The following is a 27,623-nucleotide window of genomic DNA, read 5'->3' as shown; positions in this document are numbered from 1 at the left end:
AATCGATAAGGACACCTTTCTTAGTCAATCTGCTTCTTTTTGACTGAAGACATATTCAACCATATCTACTTTGACAGCACCATCAAAATTTCTCCCATTAATGGAGCTCCCCTGTCCAAGGGTTTCCAAAATTGATCTTGCAAATAGCTTTGAGAAAATCTTTCATTGCTAGTGTCATTCACTATATTACTATTGGCCTAGATTTCAAGACTTTCATGATTGGCTCTTAATGGAAATTTCAAGAGTGATGGTTTCATGTAATTACTGCCTGGGGTTCTCACACATAAGCCATTCCAAAGTTTATACTCATTTACATCTCCACAATAACAAAACTCGTACTTTAAAATAAACCTCTGTGTACGTCGTCTTGTGATTTTCTGACTACTGCTCCATCTTGGTTTGAATTCATTCCTCCCTCGTGTAGTGACTCTGAGAAATGCCAGGTCTATCACGACCTTCTGTGATTTCACACTGAATTTGCTTACGAATTTTCACTGGGTTTTGATTCACATCTCCTAAACTTCATTTTTTAACCACTAACCTCTATCCCCAGATGAAAAAGGAATTTAAACATTTTTTCACTTGAAAAATGTACATTTAAATGAACACTGAATGAATCAAGTCCAGTATTTTCATTACTGTTGTCTAATGGGACAGCTCACTGTGGCAGGGTTAGGAACTGCGGTACTCAATTCAGATTTAGGTGTGTGCAGTGGGTGGGGATGGAGAGGGTATTTGAGAATCAAAACAAGCCCCTAGCAAGAAGGCTAACATATTCTACTGTACAGCACAGGGAACTCTGCTCAATACTCCGTAAGAACCTAACTGGGAAAAGCATCTGAAAAAGCATAGATACATGTATCTGTATAACTGAATCACTTTGCTGTACACCTGAAACTAACACAACATTGTAGATCCACTGTACTCCAATGTAAAATAAAAAGTTAAAAGAAAAAAACAAACCCAGATGACTAACACATTTGAAAGTCAGAGGTGTTCAGGCCTCATAGAGAAATCCCTGTAGAGGAGTTGGAGAATTCTTTCTGTAAATGGCCGGAGAGTAAGTATTTCAAGCTTTGTCAACCACATACGTCTCTGCCATATATGCTTCTTTGTTGACAGATCTTTAAAACCATCCTCAGCTCCCGGGCCACATCAAGACAGGCTGCTTGCCCATCGCCACGCTAGAGGCTCCACCAGTTAGTGGTATCAGCATCCTCTCCTCTCAGTGCAACAGCAGCTAATGCCACTGGACTACCCAGTAACAGCAAGTTACAATTTTTCCAGTTAGCCACTACACCTAAGCGTGCTTCCCTCTCTAGGTTTCCGAGAAAAAAAAGTGAGGGACTGGCCAATACGGAGCATGAGGTTCTGACAATTTTACTTGTGGGTGCAGGTGACACTAGCTTTTAACTCATCAAATATGTATTAAACCAAACATCTCAGTTAGAGCCACACTCCATAAGGTGACTGACAGATGATTCTATGGTTCTAAACCTCCCTTGCATACCTACATATGCCCTGAGGCATTCACATACCCCAGTTGGAGAACCAGAAATCCATCTGCTAGAGGGACAGAGCTGACTTTCTCTGTGAAGAGACAGTTAATCGGGGAACTTGCCGTGCTGATGGCAAAGAGAAGGATATCTGCCTATAAAACTGGTTTTCTATTTTACTCTGAAACATTACTTTATAGGTTTACATTTCCCAGGGATAGTAAATTATCCTCAATTGGGGTGTTTACGATCTATGAAAGGCAAAAACTACATAATGACTCAGTGGGTTTTGTCATTGCTGCTAGGTTAATTTTTGGTTAATCTCTGATCTGGGAAAAATAAACTGACGGCTAGCGCTCTCTCTTGACTTGAAGGATACAAAAAACAACGGAGTTAACCAGAGGGGTGGGAAAAGCAAACAATCACTGTGTTGTTTCTGTGAAAGACAGGAGTCCAGAGTTTGTAACTTCTAGAAAACACAGCAGGCAGCTCCGAGCGCTTGAAATTCAAAGCCAAGGAGAAGCAACAGCAGGTGGGAAGGGCAACCTGAAACTTGGACCTCTACTCTCTTCCAGCTATTCGGTAAAAACTGTAGTTCTTAACCCACCCTCCAGCCCCACGCCCCCCAGGAACAGGACTCGGGCCCCTGACACTGCATCGCAGTGAGAAGCAGGCGGGGCAGGGGTCTCTGAATGTGGGCTGGAATTGCTCCCAGAGGGTTTTTACTCATCCCTCCAAGGGACTGGGTTCCTCCTGCCCCCTTTTCTCTCTGGCTGAGAAGTGCTGGTTTGGACATGACAGACTGATTATATGAACTCGCAACTGAAATAAAATGGGTTTTCCCAGTAAAAACACCATATTTTAATTGGATAGGACAGAGAGTGAGCTGTCCACATTCTGTCTCACCTAGCAGAGTTGTAATTTTAGAGCCAGAAGGGCCCCGAGAGATCATTCAATGGATTCTTTTTTATGGACCTTAAGGGTTTATGACTTGTGCAAGGTCATATAGCTTAGTGGCAGAGATGGGACCGGAACCTGGGTCTCTAGACTCCTAGTATAAAGTTCACTGCATCCCACTGCAGGGTAATTTGCTCTGTTTGATGATGACAGCTTGTAACCCTGGCCTCTGTGGACCTGTCTGACCACTGATCACAGGAGAGTACTGAGAGAATATGACTGACTCAGTAACAATCAATGACCACCAGAGAAAAAAAATATAAGGACACAGCTCAGAGGACATGCCCAGCTGATCTTTGGTTAGACATGCTGTCCTTGTTTATAAAAGAGACTAGCACTGATTATCGAGGTGCCCAGCCTGAACCCAAGGGCTATAATTTCTGATGGATATTTTCATAAAATGAATTACTTAATTTATAAAATTTTAAAAGTAAAAAACTTTACTTACAGAAGTTTTCTAACTTCTGGCTTTCAGGAAAGGAAAACATAATACTGAAGTATGCCAAAATGCTCAGTGAATTATTGTAATGTTGAATGAGTTATTGTATAATAAAGACAATCATCTATAAATTTAGTTTTCCATGTGTCAGGTTGGCATAAAAATCAGGTACTTGGGAATTCCAAAATTCTTTCAAAGGTTATTCACAATCCAGCCAAAAGTTATCATGGGGATGAAAAGATCTGTAATTTTTTCAAGTCATGGGAGGTCATTACTATTTTGGAGGATGGATATGCAATTACATTTAAAATACTTGAAAATAATTTCTTGGCTAATGTTCACAGCATTTCTGTGATAGACTTGGGGGAACATCTCTCCCAATTCTCAGATTTACCTGAAAACCAGAATCTCTGTGAGTTGACAGATGCAGCATCATCTCAAAATAACCAAGATGAGAGTCTGAAGTCTGAGATTACAATCTGCATTTCTTATTTCTGAGAAATATGTCTAGAAACTAAGGAAATGTCTTTCACTTCTACTGGCACTGTGCTCAAGGTTTAGTGTAGCTACTGTTGAAAACGCCCTCAGTCTTGGATCATAAAAACCTACATGAATTTCTCTAGTGATCAGATATTCTTACTACGTGAACAAAACTGCCATTATTTTTTATTGCCATGTAAAACCAGACATGGAAAAGCAGCAATATTCAATGTAGAATAAGGACTTGCTCCTGGGGCAGATCCAAGTCTTCACTAGGAATGGTTGCAGTAAAATGCTATTTTTAAAAAACATTTGCAAAACCTTTCTTACAACACAGTTTGGCGAGAAACTTTTGAAAATATTGCATTATTATACTGAAGGTTGTCCCTCTAGGATGGATGATTCAGAGAGCTAACACATTCTCTGAATAGGAGGAAGTCCATTCTCCAGGCCTCACTGGAGCTGCTTGGTCAAGGTGAAGAGATAGCAGGTGGGTTTTGAGATAAGTAAATAAAATAGTCCCAGGAGCTGGGGAAAAAAAACACACTCAGGAGAAGCAAAGAACCTTCTCAATAGACATCTAAAAACCTTACTGCATGTCCCACTGTTTCAAATGAAAAGCTTCTAGATTAGACTTGTGAGCTGCAATAGCCCTGGCTGGGCGCACAGCTGAAGGGTCAGGTGCCATGCGGGCAGCCGGGAGGGGTTACTTAACAACCTCGGCAGGAAGGTTGGAGCGAGGTGGTCAAACCCAGCTCGGGAAGAAAGGATTCGGCTCAAAGCTGCACAGCTGGCCAGACGTTCAAGGAAAGGAAGGAAAGAAAGTCCTGAATTGAAATGAGTTGGCTCACTGCTTCATGCAGTTAATATAACCAATACGTCCTTCTTAAGATAAAAGCAAACTTCGATTAGAATTTTTTTAAAAAAGATTAAAGTCACAAGAGTCCAGATACCACTGAACAGGGAAAAAAAAAAAGCGAAAAAAATCATAGCTTATTTCCCCTTTGATATAATATATAGCCTATATGTATAAAACATACATGTTATATATATTTATAAATGTACTTCAATATATCCTTATTTAAACATAATGTAGCATGAAAAATGAAATTCTGGTTCCATTTGTATTGTTCTTTTTTTAGAAAATTGCTTTTTTAAAGAAAAGAATCTAAAGGTTATGAATCTGTGGCCCTGTTTGATATTTTCTTTCAGATAAAGTCAAACAATGTTAGCAAGATGAATGAGAAGATGTACTACCTGTAGACCCTGAATATTACACCTAAAATTTTTTAGATTGAATTTAGGGACAGCAAGGTTGCTGGAGGTTTTTTCTGCAATTAAACTTTGTTTTTTCAACTTGAGAAATTGGGAGAGACTAGAATGCCGCATTCTACCAGATGCGGGCTTGAACTGACTTGAAAATAAAAATATACTTACCCCTAGGGACATAATGAGAGAACTACATCACTCCAGAGTTTATTGAAAAACCATAAGCTTCCAGCTCAAGAGAGCGTGTTCTATTCAGTGTGGGGTTTAATTTAACGTGGTTCTATCTTAAATTTCGCCCAGGAACTCATTCAAAGAGATCCATAATCAACTACAGAACAAACGCATGGCAGCAACTCCAAGAGCAGCGACATAATCATAGTTAAACTGGAAACTTGCTAACTAAAACAATTCTTATTAATTTTAGCACAATCTTCAGGAAACTTAGTCATTATAAAATAAATACTATCTGTAAAATGCTGTCTCTCATTTGATTATTTCTATAAAAATGAAATTTCTATCATATAGCTAATACTTCTATTAGTTTTAAGTTTCTTTCTAGGAAATGCTACTTAAAAGACTATTACTAAAAGAATAACCATATGAAGTTAAATATAGAATGAAGTATAAATTGTCTTTAAGAAACATTTATATGCTCAGGAACAAGCTGAAATACATCTTGCAGTAAGGTTACTCCAGCTAAAATTAAAGTTCAAAAAGTACTTCAGTAATATTTGGGGAGATTCGAAAGATTAAAGAGAGAGAATTTTATGAAGATGCTTTACAGATCAGCAGCTTCTCTAATATGTAAGCAAGTAAATTTGCTTTGGAAAAAATACGCGTTGATAAAACTTTCCAGATAGGTTTTCTGTCGATTGATACCATATGATATATTTTACTTAAGATTAGGATTATCTGGAGTTTGGTGGATTTAATTATTTGTAATTACCCAGCTGTTGTCAGCCTGTGGTCATTCTATGACTGGGTATCTACTGTGTGGGTCAGGTTCAACTGTATATCTTCTCAAACATAGATTTAATGTGCTATTGATGAAACCATTACTACAGCCAAATTAAAGTCTGGGCTGATGTATTGGTCCACAGGGAGCTGTCAGACATGAAAGGAGTAATTAGTATTCATTACTTCATACTCCACAACATTCCAATTATTAATGAACTTCAACTTTTGGACTATGCTGTATATATCACAAGCATCTTCTCAGACATTCATTATTAGGAAGAATAGACTAATACTGTTTTTTGGTTTTTTTTTTAAGGCCCCCAGAGCAAAGAGAACTAAAATAAACAAAAACACTATAAATAGCCAAAAACCTTCTGAGGGATGTGGCTTTCTCTCAGGGGTATGAAAGTGTTATTCCACACGCCCTTGGAGAAGATAATACAGTACAGACATTCTGGGTAAATGCACCAGTTTTGCAATCCCTGCAGGTTGTTTCCTCTTTCTTTTGCTTGTTTTCAATGCTATTTTATCTTTACAATACAAAGGGTAACATATTTGTAACTCCACAGGGGATCTCAAAGAGTAACATAGAAATGTAAAGATAGAAGGGGATGGAAACAAAATCAAGTAAAATGTTCATTGTTCGAGATCAGAACAGAAAAGACCTATTAGAAAGCTGACAAACATGCAGATTAGTTTGGGATGGGATCAAGATAAAGTCAATAGTCTTCTGTTCCTGTTTACCGATGGGCATCTCTATTATTAAACAAAACCATATCAACATGTTTCTATTAATTTTGTTTTCCATTGTTTTCTCCCAGCTTTTATTTACTGTATTAAAAGAAAGGTAATTCCTATTTCTACCAATCTTTTTTTTTTCTATATCCCCTTATAGGTTCCAAATGTATACATATTTTTAAAAAGTTCCTCTCTCGCTTTTAAAACTTACATGAAGGAACAAAAAAGCATTTGCTTTGCTTAAACATACTTCTTGTGAGGTAAAAACAATACAGTCATTAAAATACCAAATTTTATTCCAAAGTACTTTTAAAACTTTTATGAATAAAACTATTCTTAAAATTTGGAGTGTCCTCATTTTCTTCCACTCAAAAAAAGGGGTGGGGAAAAAAATCCAGGTGGTAGGAATAGTTCCTCATAGGAAGAGGTAGCTAATAGTATTAAATATACAAATCTTTCGTGTTATTAAAAAAAACAGCAGAAGAATGAAAGTTCCTAACTCAGTTCTCTGGAAGACTTCACAACCCTTAAATACTATGGTGAGCATGTAAATGTGTACAGCTTTGGAAAGCAATTTGGCATTTTCTTTTAAAGCTTACTGTGCGCACTCTCTAGAACCCAACTATTCTACTCCAGAATATAAAGTCTGAAGAACCCCTTGCTGTGTGCACCTTTAGATATGTATATGAGTATTCAGTATGCTAATATTCATAGCAGCATGTCTTGAAATAGCAAAAAATCAGAAAATCACCTAAATGTCCTTCAATAAAAATATTCAATAAAGTGAGAAAGAGCCACACCACTGAATATAACAGTGAAAAAAATGAGATTAGAGTTAAATGAAAAGAATTAGAGCTAAAAGCAAGAATATAGCTAAGTCTTAGAAGCATAATATTGAGTAAAAAAATTCAAGTCCCTTTTAACTATATAAGCTACGATGGATTTTTATAAAGTCCCAAATCAGACAAAAATAAACAGTATATTGTTTTGGAAAATGCATATATATGATAAAACTATTTTAAATAAAGTAACGAAGTGATGATGAAATTTAAAATACTGACTATCTTTGGAGATGAGGAAGAATTAGAAACGAGAGGAGCACAAAGGTGGATTAAAGAATACTGGTCATCTTTCAGTTCATAATTTGAATGGCAGATACCTGTCTAAATTATTATTATGATTTATAACTTCTATATATTATATATTTTATATGTATCAGTATTAAATAATAAAATTTAAATAACCAAAACCCTCTACTGCTTTTAGGTGGCAACTTAAAACATCAAAAGATATGATGGATTCCTCCCCTCCCCACCCCTCCTTTTTGCTGATACGCTTTGTGACTCAACTCATGGTTCATCCACACTTCCCATGTCTGAAAGACAAGGTCTTACTTCACTAGGTCTGTTTGAACATCTGGTCCATGCTCCGAATCACCCACACACTATACCCATCCCTCGTTAAAGATTCAAGGGAAATAATTACATATTGAATATCTGTATGTGCCATGCTTTTCGTATTTTTTTCCTCACTAGATGACAAAACATAAATAGAAAAACAGGTTAACCAAACTTACCCCCAATCACCAAACCAGAGTGCAGCAGACTAAGATTTGACCCAAGTTCCATCTTACTACTTGAACCCCAATGCTAGTTTCTAACAACACCACACAGTGCATAAACCCCACCTCACAGTCCTAAAAGTCTCTCTTGAAAATGCACATGTAGCAACCAAGACAATGGGTTGAGCACTGTATTTACTTTCGTTCCCCTTCTTTCCCTTCCCATTGTATTTACTTTTCTTCCCTATGGAAATGATGGAAAGACGCATGCTTAGGGTGGAAGGGATAGATTAGGAGGTTGGGATTAACATATATACACTACTGTATATAAAATAGATAAATAATAAGGTCCTACTGTATAGCACAGGGAACCCTACTCAGTACTCTGTAACAGCCTATATAGGAAGAGAATCTGAAAAAGAATATACATATATATAACTGATTCACTTTGCTGTATACCTGAAGCTAACACAATGTTGTAAATCAACTATACTCCAAAATAAAATAAAAATTAAATAAAAAAAGAAAGAATGAATTAAAAATCATGTTAAAAGATAAGAAAGAGTACAATGAGTGGAAATTTAAAAATTGAGGCATTAAAGAAAGTGATGAGAAACTTAATGGAAAATATTAGCAAAAGTTAACAACAGGCATTCACGGAAGGCTAATTAACATATCCTTATTAACAATAAAATATAAAACAAAGCAGCAATGAAATAAGGATTCTATTATTTGATGTTTCTATTGGCTCTTGCTCATGGTGCCTTATTTCCTCGTGTGTTCTGTGATTTTTGCCTGTGAACTCATGTACCGTTGAATTAGATCTTTCACAATCCTCTAAAGTCTAGATTGACAGACATTATTCCAAAGAGGGTCTTTGTTTGCTTCTGCCAAGTGCACTAGGGTGTGACCAACCCAAGGCCACTTTAAAATAAGTTAATGGTTTGAGGTATTTTAGGGCACGCAAGTAATAAAAATTTGTCTTGGGGCTTCCCTGGTGGCGCAGTGGTTGAGAGTTCACCTGCCGATGCAGGGGACATGGGTTTGTGCCCCAGTCCGGGAAGATCCCACAGGCCGCGGAGCGGCTGGGCCCATGAGCCATGGCCACTGAGCCTGCGCGTCCGGAGCCTGTGCTCCGCAACGGGAGAGGCCACAACGGTGAGAGGCCTGCGTACCGGAAAAAAAAAATAATAATAATAAATAAATAAATAAACAAAAATTTGTCTTAAACATTCATAAGAAAGATGGATGTGGTAAGGAATTCTCTGGGGATATTTTTCCATCTCTTCCCAGCACCAAAGTACAGAAAGGAAAGTTTCCTTTCTGTAGTGCTGGTTTTTGCCCTTAAATAGAAGGTATGGCCCCTTGACGCTCTAGCATTAAGCAAGAATCTCTTAGCAGACTCCACACCCTGAATAGGCCCTAGACTTGGTCCAAGCTCTGTACATCCATCAAAACAGAAACCCAATATTATCAGGTTTTAGCAGGTACCCTCAGGAAAAAAACAGCTTTGGTGTTCCTTATCTTTCTATTTCCTGCTTTTTGGTCACACTGTTTTTTTTGGTCAACTGAGTAATACATTTCAAAAAGTGTTTTTAATAATGTAACTAACATATTTAGTTGTTTTCCAGTATATCTAATCTGCCACAGTGCCAGAAATAAAAGTCTATGTTTTTATTGTTTTGTTTTTATTTTAGTTAACCATACTTTTAAAGGCATATAGTATGATTCTTTTCCATAGAGAACTTGTAATCTAATAAGGATATAGAAGAGAGTTTAAGCATATTTTAAGAATGACATATAAAGGCAAAATGACAGTCACACAGTATAGCATGTACTATGCATGGGAAGCATTAAATGCAGAAAAGTTAAATTCCCATTTGATTGACTGAATAGCAGTTAAATTCCTAATGAAGTGAATTTGGGATTTGCATTGATAGAAAAGGTAAATAAAATAGCACATTATAGAAAGGGGGATTATCTGTGTGAAGTAATGAAAAATGAGGTTGGTAAAAGGAAACTCAGTAGTATCAAACAGGTAAAGCATTTTGCAGGTTTCACAGAAAAGCTTTAATTCAGTTCAAAGTAATTGACAATAGAGAATTCTTAAGGGGAGTGATGAAACAAGCAATATTAAAAAAAATTATTTTAACCACTCTCTGGGGTGGAGAGAAGTAAGTAGAGAAAGGATGTAAAGCGATCACTACAGTCAGCATGAAGAAATGAATGGCCTAAACTACATTGTAAGGTACAGATATGAAAACAAAACATAAATGAGAAAATAAACAGAGTTTAGGGGAAAAACAGAATGGAAGAGTAGGAAGAGTCAGACTGGCAAAGGAGAATTCATAGGAATTCTACTGAAAGATGGTAGTGCCTATGTATTTGGAAAATCTGGTTAAGAAACTAGGTTTCCATGCATTAAATTTCATATAGCCTTGAGCATCCAAGAAGACAGTGACTAAGCTCTTTCAGGCCCCATTTTCCCATTCTGTGAAGTGAATGTTCCCTGTTCTGACTATATAGCATCTCCATAGATAATCACATCTTCTATGGTGCTTAACCAACTCTCTATGGAGATGTTCCCCAATCTACATGCTCAGGCAGGATTTTAAGCTCCATACTCACGTATTCCATGGCTTCTTAGACTTTTTCGAGAATGAGTGTTTAAAGTAGCACCTCAATCTTTGAATGTCTAATAAGTGAAATAGTTACCTCTTTCCCTGCACTTACTCCTATTCCTTTATCACATCTCTCCATAAACCATACCATCATTTAACCTGGCAGAAGACTGGAAATCACCTTGAACCTTCCTTTTCCCTACTAACAAAATCCCATTATTGACCATGAACTGATGATATTAACTCCTTGAGAATTCTTTGGTTTGTCCTCTCCTCTCCACCTCTACTGTCGCTGGCTTAGTTTAGGCTCGTATCATGTCTCAACTGGAATATTACAATTGTTTGCTAATTGGACGGACCCTGGCTCTAGGTCCACGTGCCTTCAATCAATACTCCACACAGCCAACAGTGTCCTTTCAAAAACGTAAATCTGATCTCATTATTCCTAACATGCTTAAGAGTCTTCACTAGCTTCCCCACTGACTTATGCTCATGATTTTCAAGTGAAAATATGGAAACTCCAGATGTGTTACTCCAGGAAGGCAAGGTCCTTTGGTCAAAAACCACCGCTGTTGTCAACTAGTGTTACTGATAGGAACGGACCCCTTTAATGTCTTTGGGGAAAAAGCATTATCACCCAAGGCCAACCTATGGTCATCTGTGGGTACACAAGGATGTCAACATTCTGGGTACTGATAATCCAATCTCATCTCTCTGAGTCCATACACCTCCCTTTCCCACCCCCAAAATGGGGCTTTCTACATATTTGAATCCTAACTGCAGGTCCCCAAAGCTGTTGGGCTGTTTTGTGTGTTTTGGTATTAGCTCTCTTGTTCCAGAATTCTCTTCTCCCAGTTTTCTGTCTGACAAATGCCCACTCACCTTTCAACTCACATTAAATGTAAATGTAATCAAATACAATTTTTTCCACAAAGCCTTCCCGGGTCTCCACTATGGAGCTGATGATTCCCTATCATGCATACTTCTATCACCACACCAATGGCAAGCATTACTTTTACTGTTTGTAGGTCTGACTTTCCCCTAAGGAAATGTAGCTTCCTTAAGGGCAGGGTCTGTACCTTATCATGCTTTGAATCTCCAGCCCCCAGTACAGTGCCTGGCATCTAGCAGTGCTCAGAGAAGGTTTATTCAGTGACTAATAGAATATGCAATGACTCAGATTCTCTGAATAAAGAAACTCTAAAAACATCTAAAAAGACTGGAGATAAACATCTAAATTTACCTTCATAAAAGTGGTTGTTTCCACACATAAGAGTTTAGGAGCTAAAATTGTTGTGGTAACAACTGCATGCAATAAACACCATTTATTATATTCTTACATATCATTTAAAATTCTCTTGACCTTTTAAAAAAAGCTACAGTGATATGAGGAATTCTATAAAGCCTAATAGAGAGTGCTTATTCAGGAAATATTATTAATTTGGAATAAATTGTTCTGCTTTGATATTTTGTGATAAAGAATTTGATGCTTTATGTAAAATAATTTGTTTCTGAAATAAAAAAAAAACCCTCTGGGATTCTTACTTACACTTAACTATAACCACACTGAGAAAAAAGTCAGGACTGAAGTTTATCAGGCTCTGGAAATTTCAGATTATCCAAAAAAAAAAAAAAATATATATATATATACACATAAATACAGAGAGAGAGAGACCAATTTTCTTACACCTAAATTGTGTTATTGAAGGTCCAAGTTAAAGCTAAGAGAATATTATTTCACTGACAAAACTTCTAGGTCTTCATAATAGAGTCAGAACCTTAATAACAAGGATTTCACTTTAGTGACATTCAAGATTCTACACTGTATCTTTAACACATCAGACACAGCTACAATTATATTTATGTTAGAGCTGCAGTTTGTCAAGTGCGTTATTAGATTGTTCTAAATGCATGTCTGGGTAAATTTTGGTTTATTAAACAATTATAAGTTGTCACTCACTATAAATGGATTTAGTTGGTGAGTTGTATAATAAATACTAATCAGTTAGAGACTTTTTACAAAATAGAAGTTAGTCACCCTTAAATAGGCCTATTTCCACTTAAAACTGACAGGAATAATCTAGTGATGAAAAGGGAGACAAGACACCTTTGAGGCAGAGAGTGGGTATCAAAGAAGAAGGGTGTTGGGGAAGTTCTGAATTACACCTTTGTGAAGAGAAAAAAAAAAAAGAGAAGGAAATCCACTGAAAGAAGCCTAGTCAATGTTGATTTCTTGAGTGAAGAGGCACAGAGAGCTGTGGGAATGCCACAATCTCCCCCGAGCCCCACACAGGCTCAGAGACATAAGTGCTGCGTCTGAACTTTTACACATTTATAGAAAGTGTGTGATGCCCCCTTGGAAACGGCTTCGCTGCCCCTGGGAGAATGTCCTGGACAGCCAGTGTCCGGGGGGATGGCAGCATTTGGAACATCACGTAGAGTTCACCAAGGGTGTGCCCAGTCTGCCACTGCCGGTATGCGGGTGATCTTATGGGTACACTAATGAACTCTTTTCTTTCTAATGGTTATATATATTTTGAATGTATAGGGAAAGACAGAACCAGCGCAGTAAACACATAGTTTCATAGATGCTATGACTTGGGGTAAGGCTGAGTTAAAAAAAAAAATAGAGTGGATTTAAAATAGTTTTTTAAAAATATTAAGTAAATAAGGATACAAGCAATATGCAGTTAAGGCAAACATACTAAAGGTGTTTTGCAAAGTACTGAAGGTAGAAGAACATTCAACTAATAAAGGAGCTAATGAAGGAACAACTAATAAAGGAGGAACTTACTCTCAGATTTGTGACAATGCATTTTTGGAATCTATAAATCAGGAATTGGGTAACATGAATCTAAATCCACCAAACAAATAGTCTGAACATCTGGATCACGTCAAGGTTGCTTTGGTCTTAGAATGCAGGAGGCTTGGAATGGAAACTCAGAAACATCACCAAGAATATTCCCATAGATTACACGTGATTATGAGGCCAAGAAATAGAAGCTGATGATCAAACTCATATGTAGCACAAAATGTATGTTAAAAATTCAATAATACTTACTTTCCTCTTTTAATTGTGTTCCTGCCAAGCAATGGATCAAGGACTGGATCTATCGTTTCCTCAAGGTTTTCAAGTAAGATGACATCTCCAAAGGCCAAAGCGGTTTCAATGTCATTCAAAAACCTTAAAGTTCAGTCAGAATCAAGAAAAAATGTAAATGAGCACAGGGAAAGTGTCCAAAATTATTTATACTCAACTGTATTTCATTTAATGTAAATACTTTAGATGGAACAAACTAACTTAGAGAAAACTAAATATTTTGTAAAGTAGTGTTTTCTTCAACTAGAATACATGGAAATTAAAGATTAGATTTTCAGGTAAATTTCAGTTATATTTTTCCAAGTGAAATTCAGTAGTGTGAACTAATGAGTCCACGTAAAAATTACTTACTTTTGATAGTAATCATGGTTGAAATAAATGTAACCTACCCAAACATTATAAATTTAAATTTACTCAATAGGTCCTCTTTTGATAAAAAAAAAAATTAAAATTATATTAAATGCCTTGTGGCTTTATCAAATTTTCATTTTTTAAACATTTAGATTCAGTCATGTAAAGTGGTGAACTATCTTTTTATTTCATTCCCACTCTCCAAAAATAGTCTCTTCCATTCAAAAATAATTTCCTCCAAGTATTCAGATAAGCAAAGAGACCATTTATCTGCACGACTGCAGACATTCCTTATTCCATTTTACATGTCAAAAGATGATGGAGGGGTGAAGTGAAGTATCAGTATGACTAAAATTATTTATTCCGCATTAACTGAAGACCAACTACATACCAGAGAGCTTTCTACTTATCAGAAAACACTATCATGCGGACCGAGAGACAGAAAACCTCAGAGTAGATTCAGTTCTCAAAAGTGACATGTAAAGCTTGACTGAAAAATTATCTACAGGCACTCTGTTGGGAATTGAGCCATGTTAAATACCCACTGTAGGCGAAGTACATATTCAGGAATATAACTGGAACCATCGTTAAACCTATAGGTGCAGCTGACAATTCTTGGGTTACCATATGCCAAAGTCCTAAACAAGGATTATAATACATTGTATTACCATTCTTGGCCTTAGGAAATTTTTCCTCTCACATTCAGTCTTTGTTCTAACCTTCCAACTAATTTCTTCTTCAGCTAAGTGGATGCCACCCAACGTAAATGCCCTTTCAACAGAGATACTTTATGGGAAACGGGAGCAGGCAGATAAACAAGTCGTACCAAACTATCACATTTCAAAGTGGCAGCGAGGTCTAAGAAATGCCAGGACTTGGTAAAAGTCAGACCCATTTCCGGCAGCTCAACAGAAAGTCAACCCTTCAGGTTTCACATACCCTTTCCGGCCCACATGTGTGATTTTCAGGTCAGTTCCGTACTTGTTCTTGATCCACTTAATTCCCTGCTGCTGGGGATCTATCAGCAGGGGCCAGCGCTCGCAGTGTGTTAGGATAGCAGCGTTCTCCGTGGACATTCTGTCACTGGGCAGTCCTTCATTATTCCAGGTGGCAACTGTGGCATCATCCGTCAACAAGGCAATCATGCCCAGGCCTTCAGTTATTGGGATGGAGACCTTTAAAATCAGAGGTGAAGGCAATAAACTGTCAGTGTGGCAGAGCACAACAGACAAGAAAACAACAGACCAAAGCCCAAAGAACACATACAAATTCTCCTGACTCTCAAAAGCCAAATAAAACTCTCATCATGAAATACAATTCGACCCGATAAGCCCCCTGTTCACCTCTTGGAATTCTGTCAACTGCAGCATCCAACATCTGATTTGTTCCTGCATCTATCTGGCTTCAAGCAAAAGGGACTTTGCCCTCTATACACACCTATAGCAGCCCCAACAAAGTGAGAGTGAATTAAGACTCCAGCAAGGATGGCAGGACAACAGAAATGTATAATATTTGCCCAGTGGAGTAATCATCCCACATAAGCAATGCTACATTGCACTCTCTTGCTTCCAGCATTTCATCTTTCTTCTACAGATCAACACTACAGAGAGATGACTTCTCTCTCTGGGGTGGGTTCATGGAATCTATTCAGTCCGCTGGAACTCCGGCAGCTTGTGGTGATACCCAGCAACTTCGACTACAGCCTCTCCTCTGAGAGGGAACTGTCTACAGTGTGACTGTGAAGAGAAGCATTACAAAGTGGGGAGTTGTTGGGGGAGGGATAAATTAGGAGTACGGGATTGACAGATGCAAGCTATGTTACATAAAATAGATAAGGAACAAGGATTTACTGTATAACCCAGAAAACAATATTCAATACCTTGTAATAACCTATAATGGAAAATCACCTGAAAAAATATAAATACATAACTGAATCACTTTGCTGTATACCTGAAACTAACAAATATTGTAAATCAACTATACTTCAATAAAAAATTGTTTTACAAAAGAAAAAAAACCCAACTTGCCTCTTTTAAAAGAGAGAAAGAAGAAACCTATTTTTTTTGAAACCTGTTTTAAAGATAAGCATCAGTTCTTTACAAAAGTGGACTGATTTTACAAAAAATAAATAAGATTCTAGAAAGGAATTTATTAAGGAATTTATTCGATCAGTCATCAACGACCAAACGTTTATTGAGCACCTCCTACATATGTGTGGAGGCACCACTATCAGCAAGATGAGTAAGGAACTAGTCCCCTGGCTGGGTAGGGGGGCTAACATGGAAACATGCCTCCATAAGAGGGGGCAGTAAGAGCCCGACCTGGATGAAGTAGGCAGGGGAGGCTGTAGCAGCAGTAGGGGTTTGATTTCTTGGTTGCCCACAAAGCTTCAGCAAACAGAATGCTGGAAGAATTCCCACAATAAAGCTGGGATGCAACGTGAGGTTAGTATAGGAAAAGTTAGCATAATATGTCTACTGTTCCTACTGACAATGGTATCTTATAAATAAAGCAAACTCTACCTCCTAGTGATAGGAGCAAGCAGCCTTGATATCTGACTCCACAAGCAAATCGCTCTCTTACAGAATAAGCATCCTCTTGTTAGCAAGAACTCCATGGCTTTAATTTCTTAACTTCTACTTAATACAAAGAACTTGAAACAACTAGAGGCCTAAAATAACTTTAATTTCTGATGCTATAAAGAGTAAGCGTGTAGATCTTGCATCCGAATTCAACAATTTGAATTGTTTGAGCACCTACTGTGTACAGAGTACAGTTCAGGGGATCAAAGAGAAGTCCCCCTTTGTTAATGGCCACTTTAACCTAGTAGGGGAAACAAAGCAGGTAACTCACACTATAGAATATCATAAATACTTTAAAATACGTTGAGACTTAAATTTTTAGAAACAAAGTTTAGGATATTTGCTTTACAGTATGATATTCAAATAGGCAGTTGCGTGACACAGAGAAATTTTTCCATCAAAAAATTTTTTGATAGTCGCAATACAGTTATCACTTTCACAGTAATTTTAACCTAGGTTTAGAGTGGGGAAAATAAACCTCAATTCATATGTTATCTTCTTTTTAATCCACTCTTCTTTGCACAATTCCTTGAAGGAGTCTGCAAAAACAGAAACCAAGTGCGAAGAGGGAGTCCAAAGTCAGCCTAGCAATTCAGTGAGAATCCATTTAATTGCTTCATTAAATAGTGCAGCATGTGGTCAGTCAGGATGGAGCTGAAAAAAAAGGGAAACAGCCTCCCCTCTTAAGAAGTTTTACTAGAGGGAAAAGAACAGGTTGGAAGCACATACCCTGAGCCAAGCTAGACTAATCCTAACACCAAACGCCTATTAGGATCCTCTGAGAATTGACCAAGTGGTATATTCCAAAGGATAAAAGGGAACTTCCTGATGAGGTAAGACTCCCAGTTTCTTTTAATATGACGGTAACAAAACAACCAGTATTCGTAAGGTTTTAAGTGCTTACAAAATTTACTCTTATACTTTCACTCTGTTCATTGCCTCACTTAAGTCTTACTGGAGTTCTGCCAAGTAGATGTCTCTCTCACTCTCTTTTTGCTCAGGACACTGAAGCTTAGAAAGGTTAACTCCATGTATAACACTTCCATGTATTTGCTCTGACTATAAACTGCTAGGTCAGATTAATGAGTGGAGCGCAAATGCCTCCTTGAACCTGTCCATGTCTTCATTTGTCTGCCTAGCAGACGATAACTTTGGAAACAATTTTGGGTAACAATTTTATTTGGACCCTCAAGGCCACGTACGCCCACTGTCCCTGTCCTTTTCAGTTACCACCACGCTGCTCTGTTTCTTCCCCATGCCATCCTCCAAACTCATGCCCCCACTGTCACACTTTCTGACAACTGTTCCCACACGTCCTATAGTATCCTAGTCCTATTTGGGCCAAACTCTCTAGCTCCCTCTACCTGCTTTTCTCAGCTAAAACCCAGCTCTTCACTAGGGCAGTGGCTCTCAACCCCAGGCTGTATATTAGAATCACATGAGAGCTTTCAAAGCTGCCAGCATACCCCCCACCCCCAATCTCTAATGATTCAACTTCAATTGGCATCTATACGTTTTCAAAGTTCACTCCTACATGATTTAAATGTGAAACTGGAGTCCAAGAACCAATGCTCTAGGGTCTCACTTCCCTTGAGGGCTTTCTTAAGTAGACAGTTCATTTTCTTAATATTCCCATTACTGAAAAAATGTGTGTGGGTAACAGTGGTCATTCTTCTTACTCCCCTGCACATCATTCCAAGACCACAGCTCTTCCGTCCTTGAGGAAAAATGCCACCTCTGAGGCCCATGGAGTCCAGCTCTACAATCCTCTATGGTATCCTCCTCATATTAAAGCCTTAGCCACTGGTCCTTCTCACTTTCCAAGTTTGGCTATCAATCTGTGACAACCTCAGTGCTCATGGAGATGACGAATCCACTCTCCAGCCTTGACATCCTTCATGCCAAAGCTCTACATTTCCTTTCCACTCTAGCATTCTGGGGGAGGAGGCAGAGGGAGGGGAAAATATCAGAACCCACTGGGAAGATCACATGACACCCCCATGCCTAGTCTCCCTTGCATACCCCACACCCTCAATGATGTTGGTATATTTTGGAAGGGTATTACACCATCTCCTTCTTTAGATGGAAATGCTATCCCAGACCTTGTAATAATCTGAAACTGTTTCATTATTGAAATCTAAACATCTAATACCCAATTCTTTAACCATGATTATCTATACCTCTCTCATACCTTTAAACATAATATTTACTCTTACCAATAGCATTAAGACATGCAGTCCTTTACCCATCACCTATTTTTCATTGTGGCAAAACATACATATCATAAAATTTGTCATTTTAATGTGTACAGTTCAGTGATATTAAGTATATTCACATGGTTGTGCAATCACCATTACAATCCATCTCCAGAATTTTTTCATCTCCCCAAGCTGAAACCTCATACCTATTAAACAGTAACTCCCATTACCCCCTGCCCCCAGCCCCTGGCAACTACCAGGGTACTTTCTTTTTCTATGACGCTGACAATTCTAGGTACCTCATATAAGTGGAATCATACAATATTGGTCCTTTTATGACTGGCTTATTTTACTTAACATAACATCTGCAATGTCCATCCAAGTTGTAGCATGCGTTAGAATTTCCTTCCTTTTTTAGACTGAATAATATTCCACTGTGTGTATACGCTACATTTTCTTTATCCATTCATCTGCTGATGGACACTTGGATTTCTTCTACATTTGGGCTATTGTGAATAATGCTGCTATTAACAAACACACAAGTATCTGTTTGAGTCCTTGCTTTTACTTCCATTGGGTAGTAGATGCCCCAGAGTGGAACTGTTGGATTATAAGGTAACTCTACATTTAGTTTTTTGAGAAACCCTATCATATGTTTAACCACTTTATTTTTTTAACATCTTTATTGGAATATAATTGCTTTACAATGTTGTATTAGTTGCTGCTGTATAACAAAGTGAATCAGCTATACATATACATATATCCCCATATCTCCTCCCTCTTGCGTCTCCCTCCCACCTTCCCTATCCCACCCCTCTAGGTAGTCACAAAGCACTGAGCTGATCTCCCTGTGCTATGCAGCTGCTTCCCACTAGCTATCTATTTTACATTTGGTAGTGTATATATGTCCATGCCACTCTCACTTCGTCCCAGCTTACCCTTCCCCCTCCCCGTGTCCTCAAATCCATTCTCTATGTCTGCGTCTTTATTCCTGTCCTGTCCCTAGGTTCATCAGAACCATTTTTTTTTTTTTAGATTCCATATGTATATTAGCATACGGTATTTATTTTTCTCTTTCTGACTTACTTCACTCTGTATGACAGACTCTAGGTCCATCCACTTCACTATAAATAATTCAATTTCATTTCTTTTTATGGCTGAGTAATATTCCATTGTATCTATGTGCCACATCTTCTTTATCCATTCATCTATTGATGGACACTTAGGTTGCTTCCATGTCCTGGATACTGTAAACAGTGCTGCAACGGACATTGTAACCATTAACTTCTAACTACACTGACATCTCTACCGAACCTAAACAGAGCCTTCCTTTCCTTGATCATTTTTCTGACTATCACACGACCGACCGTCCCTGTCTTCTTTTCCTTCTGGCTTATCTGCCTATAAATCTTGTACCCTGGCTGAAATAAACATTCTCTGTCTTCTCTTTCTGCTCCAGGACTGTGAGTATTGCTGATGAAAGCTTTATTACTGTGAGTACAAATTTATCCTTTCCAAATTCATCTTTGGTTTCCTAAAGCTGCTTGGCAACACTTAACATCTACTCTCCAACTGCTCTCGATGGGTATTTTTGATGTTTTCACCACCCTCCTCACAGCGTTCTTTGAGTTTCAAATTTCTTATCTTTGGCCAGCTGGCACTGCAATTTCCAGCTTCCCTGAGAGAAGAGAGACCAGCAGCTATGACTACATCAGCTTTCTTTCCCTGTATCAGTATCTCTCCCTGTGTCCACCTTTGTCTCCTTCCCTCCCACCTAAGTTGAAGGAGTCTTGCGTCTTCTACCTGAGGGTCATTCCATTTTCCTCTATTCTGATCCCTTCTTCCCAATTTCTGATGGATCAGGCCTCTTCCCCCTTTTATCATCAGTAATTCCTTTTCCATTCCTTCTCTGGAAGCATAGAAACGTGCTCTAGTCTCATTCATACTGAAAAAACAAACCCTTCACTTACTTCATGTCTCTAACTAGGCACTTCTGTTCATCTCCTTCTCTTCACAGGCAAATTCCTACAAGAACAATCTGCTTTTTCTGCCTCCTTTCCTCACTTCCTGAATAACTCAGGCTTCTGGCTTGTTACACCTTCGTGGTCACAAAAGACCTTCACATTACCAAGTCTGATGACACTTTCAGTTCTTAGTTCTTTTCTCACTTGTCTCTATGGCTTTGGCATTACTGACCATCCCCATGTTTCTACTCTTATCTCCTATGACAGCATTCTTGCCTGGGGCTTCTCCAGTCTCTGACTGCGCCTTCTTCAACTTCCTCGACTTCCTGTTTACATGTCAGCACTGACTCAGCTCCCTTTGCTCTAAACCTCTTCCCTAGAAGATCTCACCACACCTATAGTTCCAAGAACTACCTTGTATCAATGACTCCCAGATATGACTCCCATCCAATAACACTCTTGTCCAGCTCTCTACTGGTTATTGACACTTGAATGTTTCAAAGACACCACAATGTTTCTAAAACCAAACTCTTTGTCTTTTCTCTCAAATTGTATTGTATTTTTTTAAAGTCTTATCCATATTTTAATCTTATTTAAATGTGCTTACATACATATGTTTTTAATAATGTAATGTCACCACTTTCTAAAGCCCCCAAATTCCTTTGAAATACTTTTTTTAAAATTTTTTAAAAATTTTATTTTATTTATTTATTTTTGGCTGTGTTGGGTCTTCGTTGCTGCACAAGGGCTTTCTCTAGTTGCGGCGAGAGGGGGATACTCTTCATGGCGGTGCACGGGCTTCTCATTGTGGTGGCTTCTCTTCTTGAGGAGCACACGGGCTCTAGGCACATGGGCTTCAGTAGCTGTGGCACTCGGGCTCAGTAGTTGTGGCTCGCGGGCTCTAGAGCGCAGGCTCAGTAGTTGTGGCGCACAGGCTTAGTTGCTCTGCAGCATGTGGGATCTTCCCGGACCAGGGCTCGAACCCGTGTCCCCTGCACTGGCAGGCGGATTCTTAACCACTGCACCACCAGGGAAGTCCTCTCAAACTAATTTTAATCTGAGGGAATAGCACCTTCATATATTTACTTTCTCCCCATCAATCCACTGCATTGTTTCATCAACTCTTCTTCCTTGCCCCCTCTGGAATCACTCCCCGGCTTGCCACGTCTACTCTCATCACTTTGTTCAGTTTATTGTCTTCTGGACTGTCATTCTAACAGATAACAATAGTCTCTTCCCCCTCCAAGTCCTGTTCCCTCTGTGGCCAGTGTGAGCTTTCAAATGAATAATCTGATCATGTCATAGACCTGCTTAAAATCCTTCAGTGACTCCCCATGCCTCGGATTAAGTTCAAACTTCTTTTCTTAGCTTATTATATGGGGTTATAATATGGCCCCTCACTAATTCTGTAATGTTCATCTGTATTGTCCATTTTATAATTATACATCAGTTCATCTACAGTTTCTAAGTTATTTCACATTCTAACACTTAAATCACTTGGAACTCTTTCTATTTAACATGAAGCCGTGAAGGAGAGCCCTAGCTGTATTTCTGCCCAAATGGTTGGTCAGTTGTTCTATCACCATTTATTGAATAATCCATTACTTCCCCCACTGATACACAATGTACATTTAAGCACACATTTATTTTAAAATATGTATTGGTAGTCTGGTAGTTCCTCAAAAGATTAAACATAGAGTTACCATATGGCTTAGAAAATTTCACTCCTAGGTATGTACCAAAGAGAAATGAAACATGTCCACACAAAAAATTTGTACATGAATAATTCAAATTTTCATAGCCACATTATTCATAATAATCAAAAAGTAGAAACAACAAAAATGCCCATCAACTGACGAATGGATAAATGTAATGTGGTATATCCATCTAAGGAATATTATTCAGTCATAAAAAGGAGTGAAATACTGACACAGGCTACATCGTGAATGAACCTTAAAAATGTGCTAATGAAAGAAGTCAGTCATAAAATACCACATATTTTATGAGTTCATTCATATGAAATGTTCCAAACAGGGAAATCTTTAGAGACATAAAATAGATTAGTGGTTGTATAAGCCCAGTAAGAATGGGGTGACTGGGGTGATAGCTAATGGGTGTAGGGTTTATATTCGGAGTGATGAAAATGTTCTAGAATTGACTGTGATGACAGTTGCACAACTCTATGAATACACTAAACGCTACTGAATTGTATACTTTAAATGGGTGAATTGTATGGTATACAAATTATATCTCAATGAAAAGGAATACAGAACATCCACAATGCTCCAGGCACCATTCTAGGATGGAACAGTGAACAAACCATGCAAAATACTTGCTTCCATGGATCTTACATCTTCTCTGGGGGAGGGAAAAGATATGAACCATAACAATTTTATAAATGAGATAACGTATTAGAAGGTAATGAATGTTATGGTGAAATATATGGAGCAGAATGAGGCATGCTGAGGGATGAAGGTTGTAGTCGCATCTAGGGATATGAAGCTGTTGTTTGAACAAAGACCTGATTGATGGAAGGGAGTGGGACAACATATGTCCTCAGGGAAGGTACTTCAAGACAGAAGAAACGGCTAGTGCAAAGGTCCTGAGGCTGCAGCGTATCTGGCATATTCAAGGAAGGTGGCCGGTGTGATTAGAGCAGAGTAGTGAGGAAAGGCATAACAGGTAATAAGACAAAGAGAGATAACAGGGCCAAATCACATAGGGTTTTATAAGCCTCTGGAGGGTTTCTAGCTTTTGCTCTGAGTGCGATGCGGAGTCATTAGAGGGATTTTAGAAGAAAACTCACTTAATCTGACTTGCATTTTTAAAGGGTCACACTGGCTGATATGCTGAACTCCGATTTTGGAGAGAAGCCACGAATGTAGAAGCAGGGAAACCAGTTAGGAGGTTTTCACACTAACTGAAGAGGAAGATAATGGCTTGGCCCAGGATGGAAGTGGTGAAGGTGGTGAAAAGTGGTCAGATTCTGAATATATTTTAAAGGTGCGGCCTACAGAATTTCCTAGATGGACTGGATGTAGGTGTTAGAAAAAGAGTGACAACAAAATGACTCCAGGGTTTTCAAGCCTGAGCTAACAAAAGGATGGGCCTACCATTAAACAAATCAGGAATACGTAGGTAGAAGTTTTAGGGGGAAGATAAGGATTTCAGCTTGGACGTTCTATATTTGAAACATCTTTCAGACACAGAAGTGAAGATGCCACTGTCTGGGCTGCAGGAGTTAGTGGTATCCAGGTGGCATTTAAAGCCATGAACCTTAGCACAGGGAACTATACTTGATATTTTGTAATAAAAGGGAAAAGAATCTAAAAAGGAATATATATATATATGAATTGCTGTGCTGTACACCTGAAATTACCACGATATTGTAAATCAACTATTCTTCAATTTTAAAAAAAAGAATAAAAAAATACATAAATAAAGCCATGAACCTAGTAAAAAGCAGTTCAAAGACTGAAGTTTGGGTCATTTCAACATTAAGAGACTGGGGAGAAGAGGAAAAAAAAATCAAAAAAGAAGTCTGAGAAAAATTGACCAGTGAGGTATAAGGAAGATGGGGGAGGGTGATTCCTTAGAATCAAGTGAAGCAAGTATTTATGGGAGGATGGATTGCTCAAGTGCAGCAAATTCAGTTAAGTACATGAGAATGGCGAACAAACGACTCAACTTAGCATCGTGGTAGCAAAATCTGACAAGAGGCCTTTTGGTGGAGCGGCGGGGACAAAAGCCTCTCTGGAGTGACTGAGAAATATGGAGGGAGGATTTACAGACAGTGAATGTACATTCCTCTTCTGAAGTGATGACTGTAAATGAGAGCAGAGAAATGAAGGAGTAGCTGGAGGGGCAGGGGGCATCAAAGAGAAATTCACTGGTATATTCTTTTTTAATGCGAGGAATAACTGATATAACTGTAAGTTTGAATGCTGGTGGGAACGATCTAGTAATGAATTAGTTGAGACAGAAAAATTTCTGATGACAAAGAGGGGAAAAGCTGTCTAGAATTGTCCTCAAGGAAGGGAAAGGGGATGGAAAGTAGAATACAACCCGAACGGCTGGCCTTAAATAGAAGTACCATCTTACAGCATCAGGAGGGAAGACAGTATAGGAGTAGAAATGCTGGGAGGTGACAGACGCAGTTGTGGGAGTTTATACATTACCATACATTAAATATATCAAATATCTCTCTACATCCTTAAATGCTTCTGAACTCTATTCTATTCTCGTTTTCTACTTCCCTTGAAGAATCACTTTGCTGTAATTATTTTAGCTTTAGAATATATTTTAATATCTTGAAGGATAAGTGCCCTCTTCCCGTTCTATTCCAAAATTATGTTGGTGTTGTTAAAAATATATTCTTCCAGCAAACTTTAGAATCACCGGGTCAAGTTAAAATATAATTCCCCTTGAAATTCTGACTTGAACTGAGTTCAATTTGTTCATTCGATTTTTGAGTTTTGACGCATTTAGAATATAAAGTCTTCATTTCTAGGAACACATTAAGGATTGCTGTCTTACTTTATAAGAGTTTTCTCTCCAAGGTTACCTTAAATATGGCAACAGGTCGTTAATAAATGACATGCTTAGTTTAGAGATTTTTAAAATGACATAAATCATAGTCACTTGTTGACTGGTTAATTTACAAACTGTTGTAATCCTCAGGACACCCAAGTCAAACTGACAAGCCAGAGATACTCAGGAGGGCAATAGGGTAAGAAAATACCCTCTATACTGTGGAGCAGTGAGAGGAGTTGCTTCTTGGGAGGGCAGGATAAGGGAACACTGCTGAAGGAAAATTCATCAAAAAATTAACATGAATAAGTAATGGCAGCTCGTCTTGGACCCTGGCACATGTTCATAAAGATGTGACTGTCTTTCCACTTTGCTGTGACTGAATCTAGAAGGAGTAGAAGGTAAGTAGCTCAGAAACTGGAAACCTTCATTCCATAGGACAGACATTTTTTAGGTTTTATGTAGCACTTTCTGCCAGGGGTCCTGGAGACAGAAAAGTCTCTTCCAAAAGGATGTCATTTATACAATTTGGAATCTTTCTTCCGTTAGCATAGCTCTGCCCAGAGATGAGTGTGAGTAAGCTGGTCACATTGGAAGGTCTGTTTCTCATTCAGCATGATGTCTACATGCTCAAGAGGAAAGGGGAGAGCACTGGGATGACTGAAAACAGACATGGGGGTCTTGAGAACTGTGGGCCCACAGTGAAACACAGGCCCATAGTCAAAATGAATGTTTGTTTAGCATAGAGCATCAGAAAATTATAATTTTTGCTTTGGCTATATGTTTAGAATGTTTAGACGGTTTGGATAAGTCAATTAATTTTATTTTATTCTTCAAAACAAAATGTTATCTTCATGGAACTCCACATTTGGAATTTTAAGTCAATGGGAACATATAAATTGATTGATGGGAAACTTCCCAGAAACACATACACTAAAGAATGCAATACCAGCAATTAAGACTCAATTTTTTTTTTTTTTTTTTTTTTTGCGGTACGCGGGCCTCTCACTGCTGTGGCCTCTCCCGTTGTGGAGCACAGGCTCCGGATGTGCAGGCTCAGTGGCCATGGCTCACAGGCCCAGCCGCATCGCAGCATGTGGGACCTTCCCAGACCGGGGCACGAACCCGTGCCCCCTGCATCGGCAGGCGGACTCTCAACCACTGCACCACCAGGGAAGCCCAATACTCAATTTTAAAACTTAAATTTGAGAAGGCAAGTTTTCAATTTAAAAAATGCAAAATGACTGATAGCCTAAGTTCAGGCCGTTAATACTATTACATGATCCAAAGTGAAGAGTAATTGTAACAATAAGAAGACAATGTGACGTTCAATAGTTTGCGCATCAGGAAATGAATTTCCCTATAATTGTGGAAAGAATGAGAAAACTTTATCGATGGTGGAGAATGCAGAGAGGACCACAAAAGAGGACAGTCATCAATGTGAAGTAGTCATAGGGCAACCCAGACCAAGACACCCATGTAGAGGATTAAAGTTTGGAGAAGATGAGACTGACGAAAAAGAGAGAAGAATTAGACAGCTGACACCTTCTGAAAGTCACAATGCAGTAGGAGGTGGACAAAATTACCAGAACGCTTTATCCTCTTATATAAAAGGCATATTTTATGGCAGAAATACTTAAAGAAAACCCTGAACATTCAGGGGGTAATACAGATAACCTTTTTTTAAAAATCTTCCATATAAAAATATGGCTTGAAAAAAAAAATATGGCTTGATACTACAGATATATTAAATGATTTAGTTACAAAAGGATTTTTCTTTTACAATTAGTAATTATGGGATGCCTTTAATAACAAGCTTTCTCCAAAATATTCAATATTTAATTTTAATTTGCAGAAATTCCATTGGCATGTATTTATGTCATGAAAACAACTATTGTGAAAATTGAGGCATAATTACCAACGTAGAACACAAGTACACAGAGAGATTTAGGATTTCTTAAGGGCTAGATATGTAAGTGAAGAACCTACTTTAATCAAGTGAGATAACACAGTACAGCTTAGAGAACAGTGGCCTGGTTTCCTATCATTTATGACCTTATCAAGTCATTTAAACTTCCGTGTCTCAGTTTTCTCCTTTGTACAAGGATGATCTTAAACTAGACGACTTGAAATCTCCCTCATCTATGATTTCATTTTGCTTATGGGTTTGAATTTTCAAATTGAGGATAAGCTATTTTTATACTTATATACAAGTGCTACACTTTTCATCTGAAAGTAGTCATGAAAAAGATTTTCAACAAATAGCCTGTAGTATTATTAGCAAAACAAAAAGATTCATGCTATATGCTAACATGATAATCCAACTTTGATTTCAGTTAACAGTTTTGTTAAAAGCAGTTTTCCAACTACATCTCTATGG

General features: G+C 38.2%; 1 protein-coding gene across 1 annotated transcript in view; it reads right to left on the bottom strand.

Moving 5' to 3' along the window:
- Positions 1–27,623, bottom strand: part of DNAH11 (dynein axonemal heavy chain 11) — a 316,107-nt gene that overhangs the window by 53,273 nt on the left and 235,211 nt on the right. The window contains 2 exon segments of the mRNA XM_060157128.1: positions 13,580–13,702; positions 14,909–15,144. Of these exon segments, the coding sequence (XP_060013111.1) occupies positions 13,580–13,702; positions 14,909–15,144 (359 nt within the window).

This window comes from Lagenorhynchus albirostris, chromosome 8, assembly GCF_949774975.1.
Source record: "Lagenorhynchus albirostris chromosome 8, mLagAlb1.1, whole genome shotgun sequence".
Taxonomy (NCBI): domain Eukaryota; kingdom Metazoa; phylum Chordata; class Mammalia; order Artiodactyla; family Delphinidae; genus Lagenorhynchus; species Lagenorhynchus albirostris.
The sequence above is the reverse complement of the archived record's forward strand: the minus strand, read 5'-3'. Positions and strand labels throughout refer to the sequence as shown.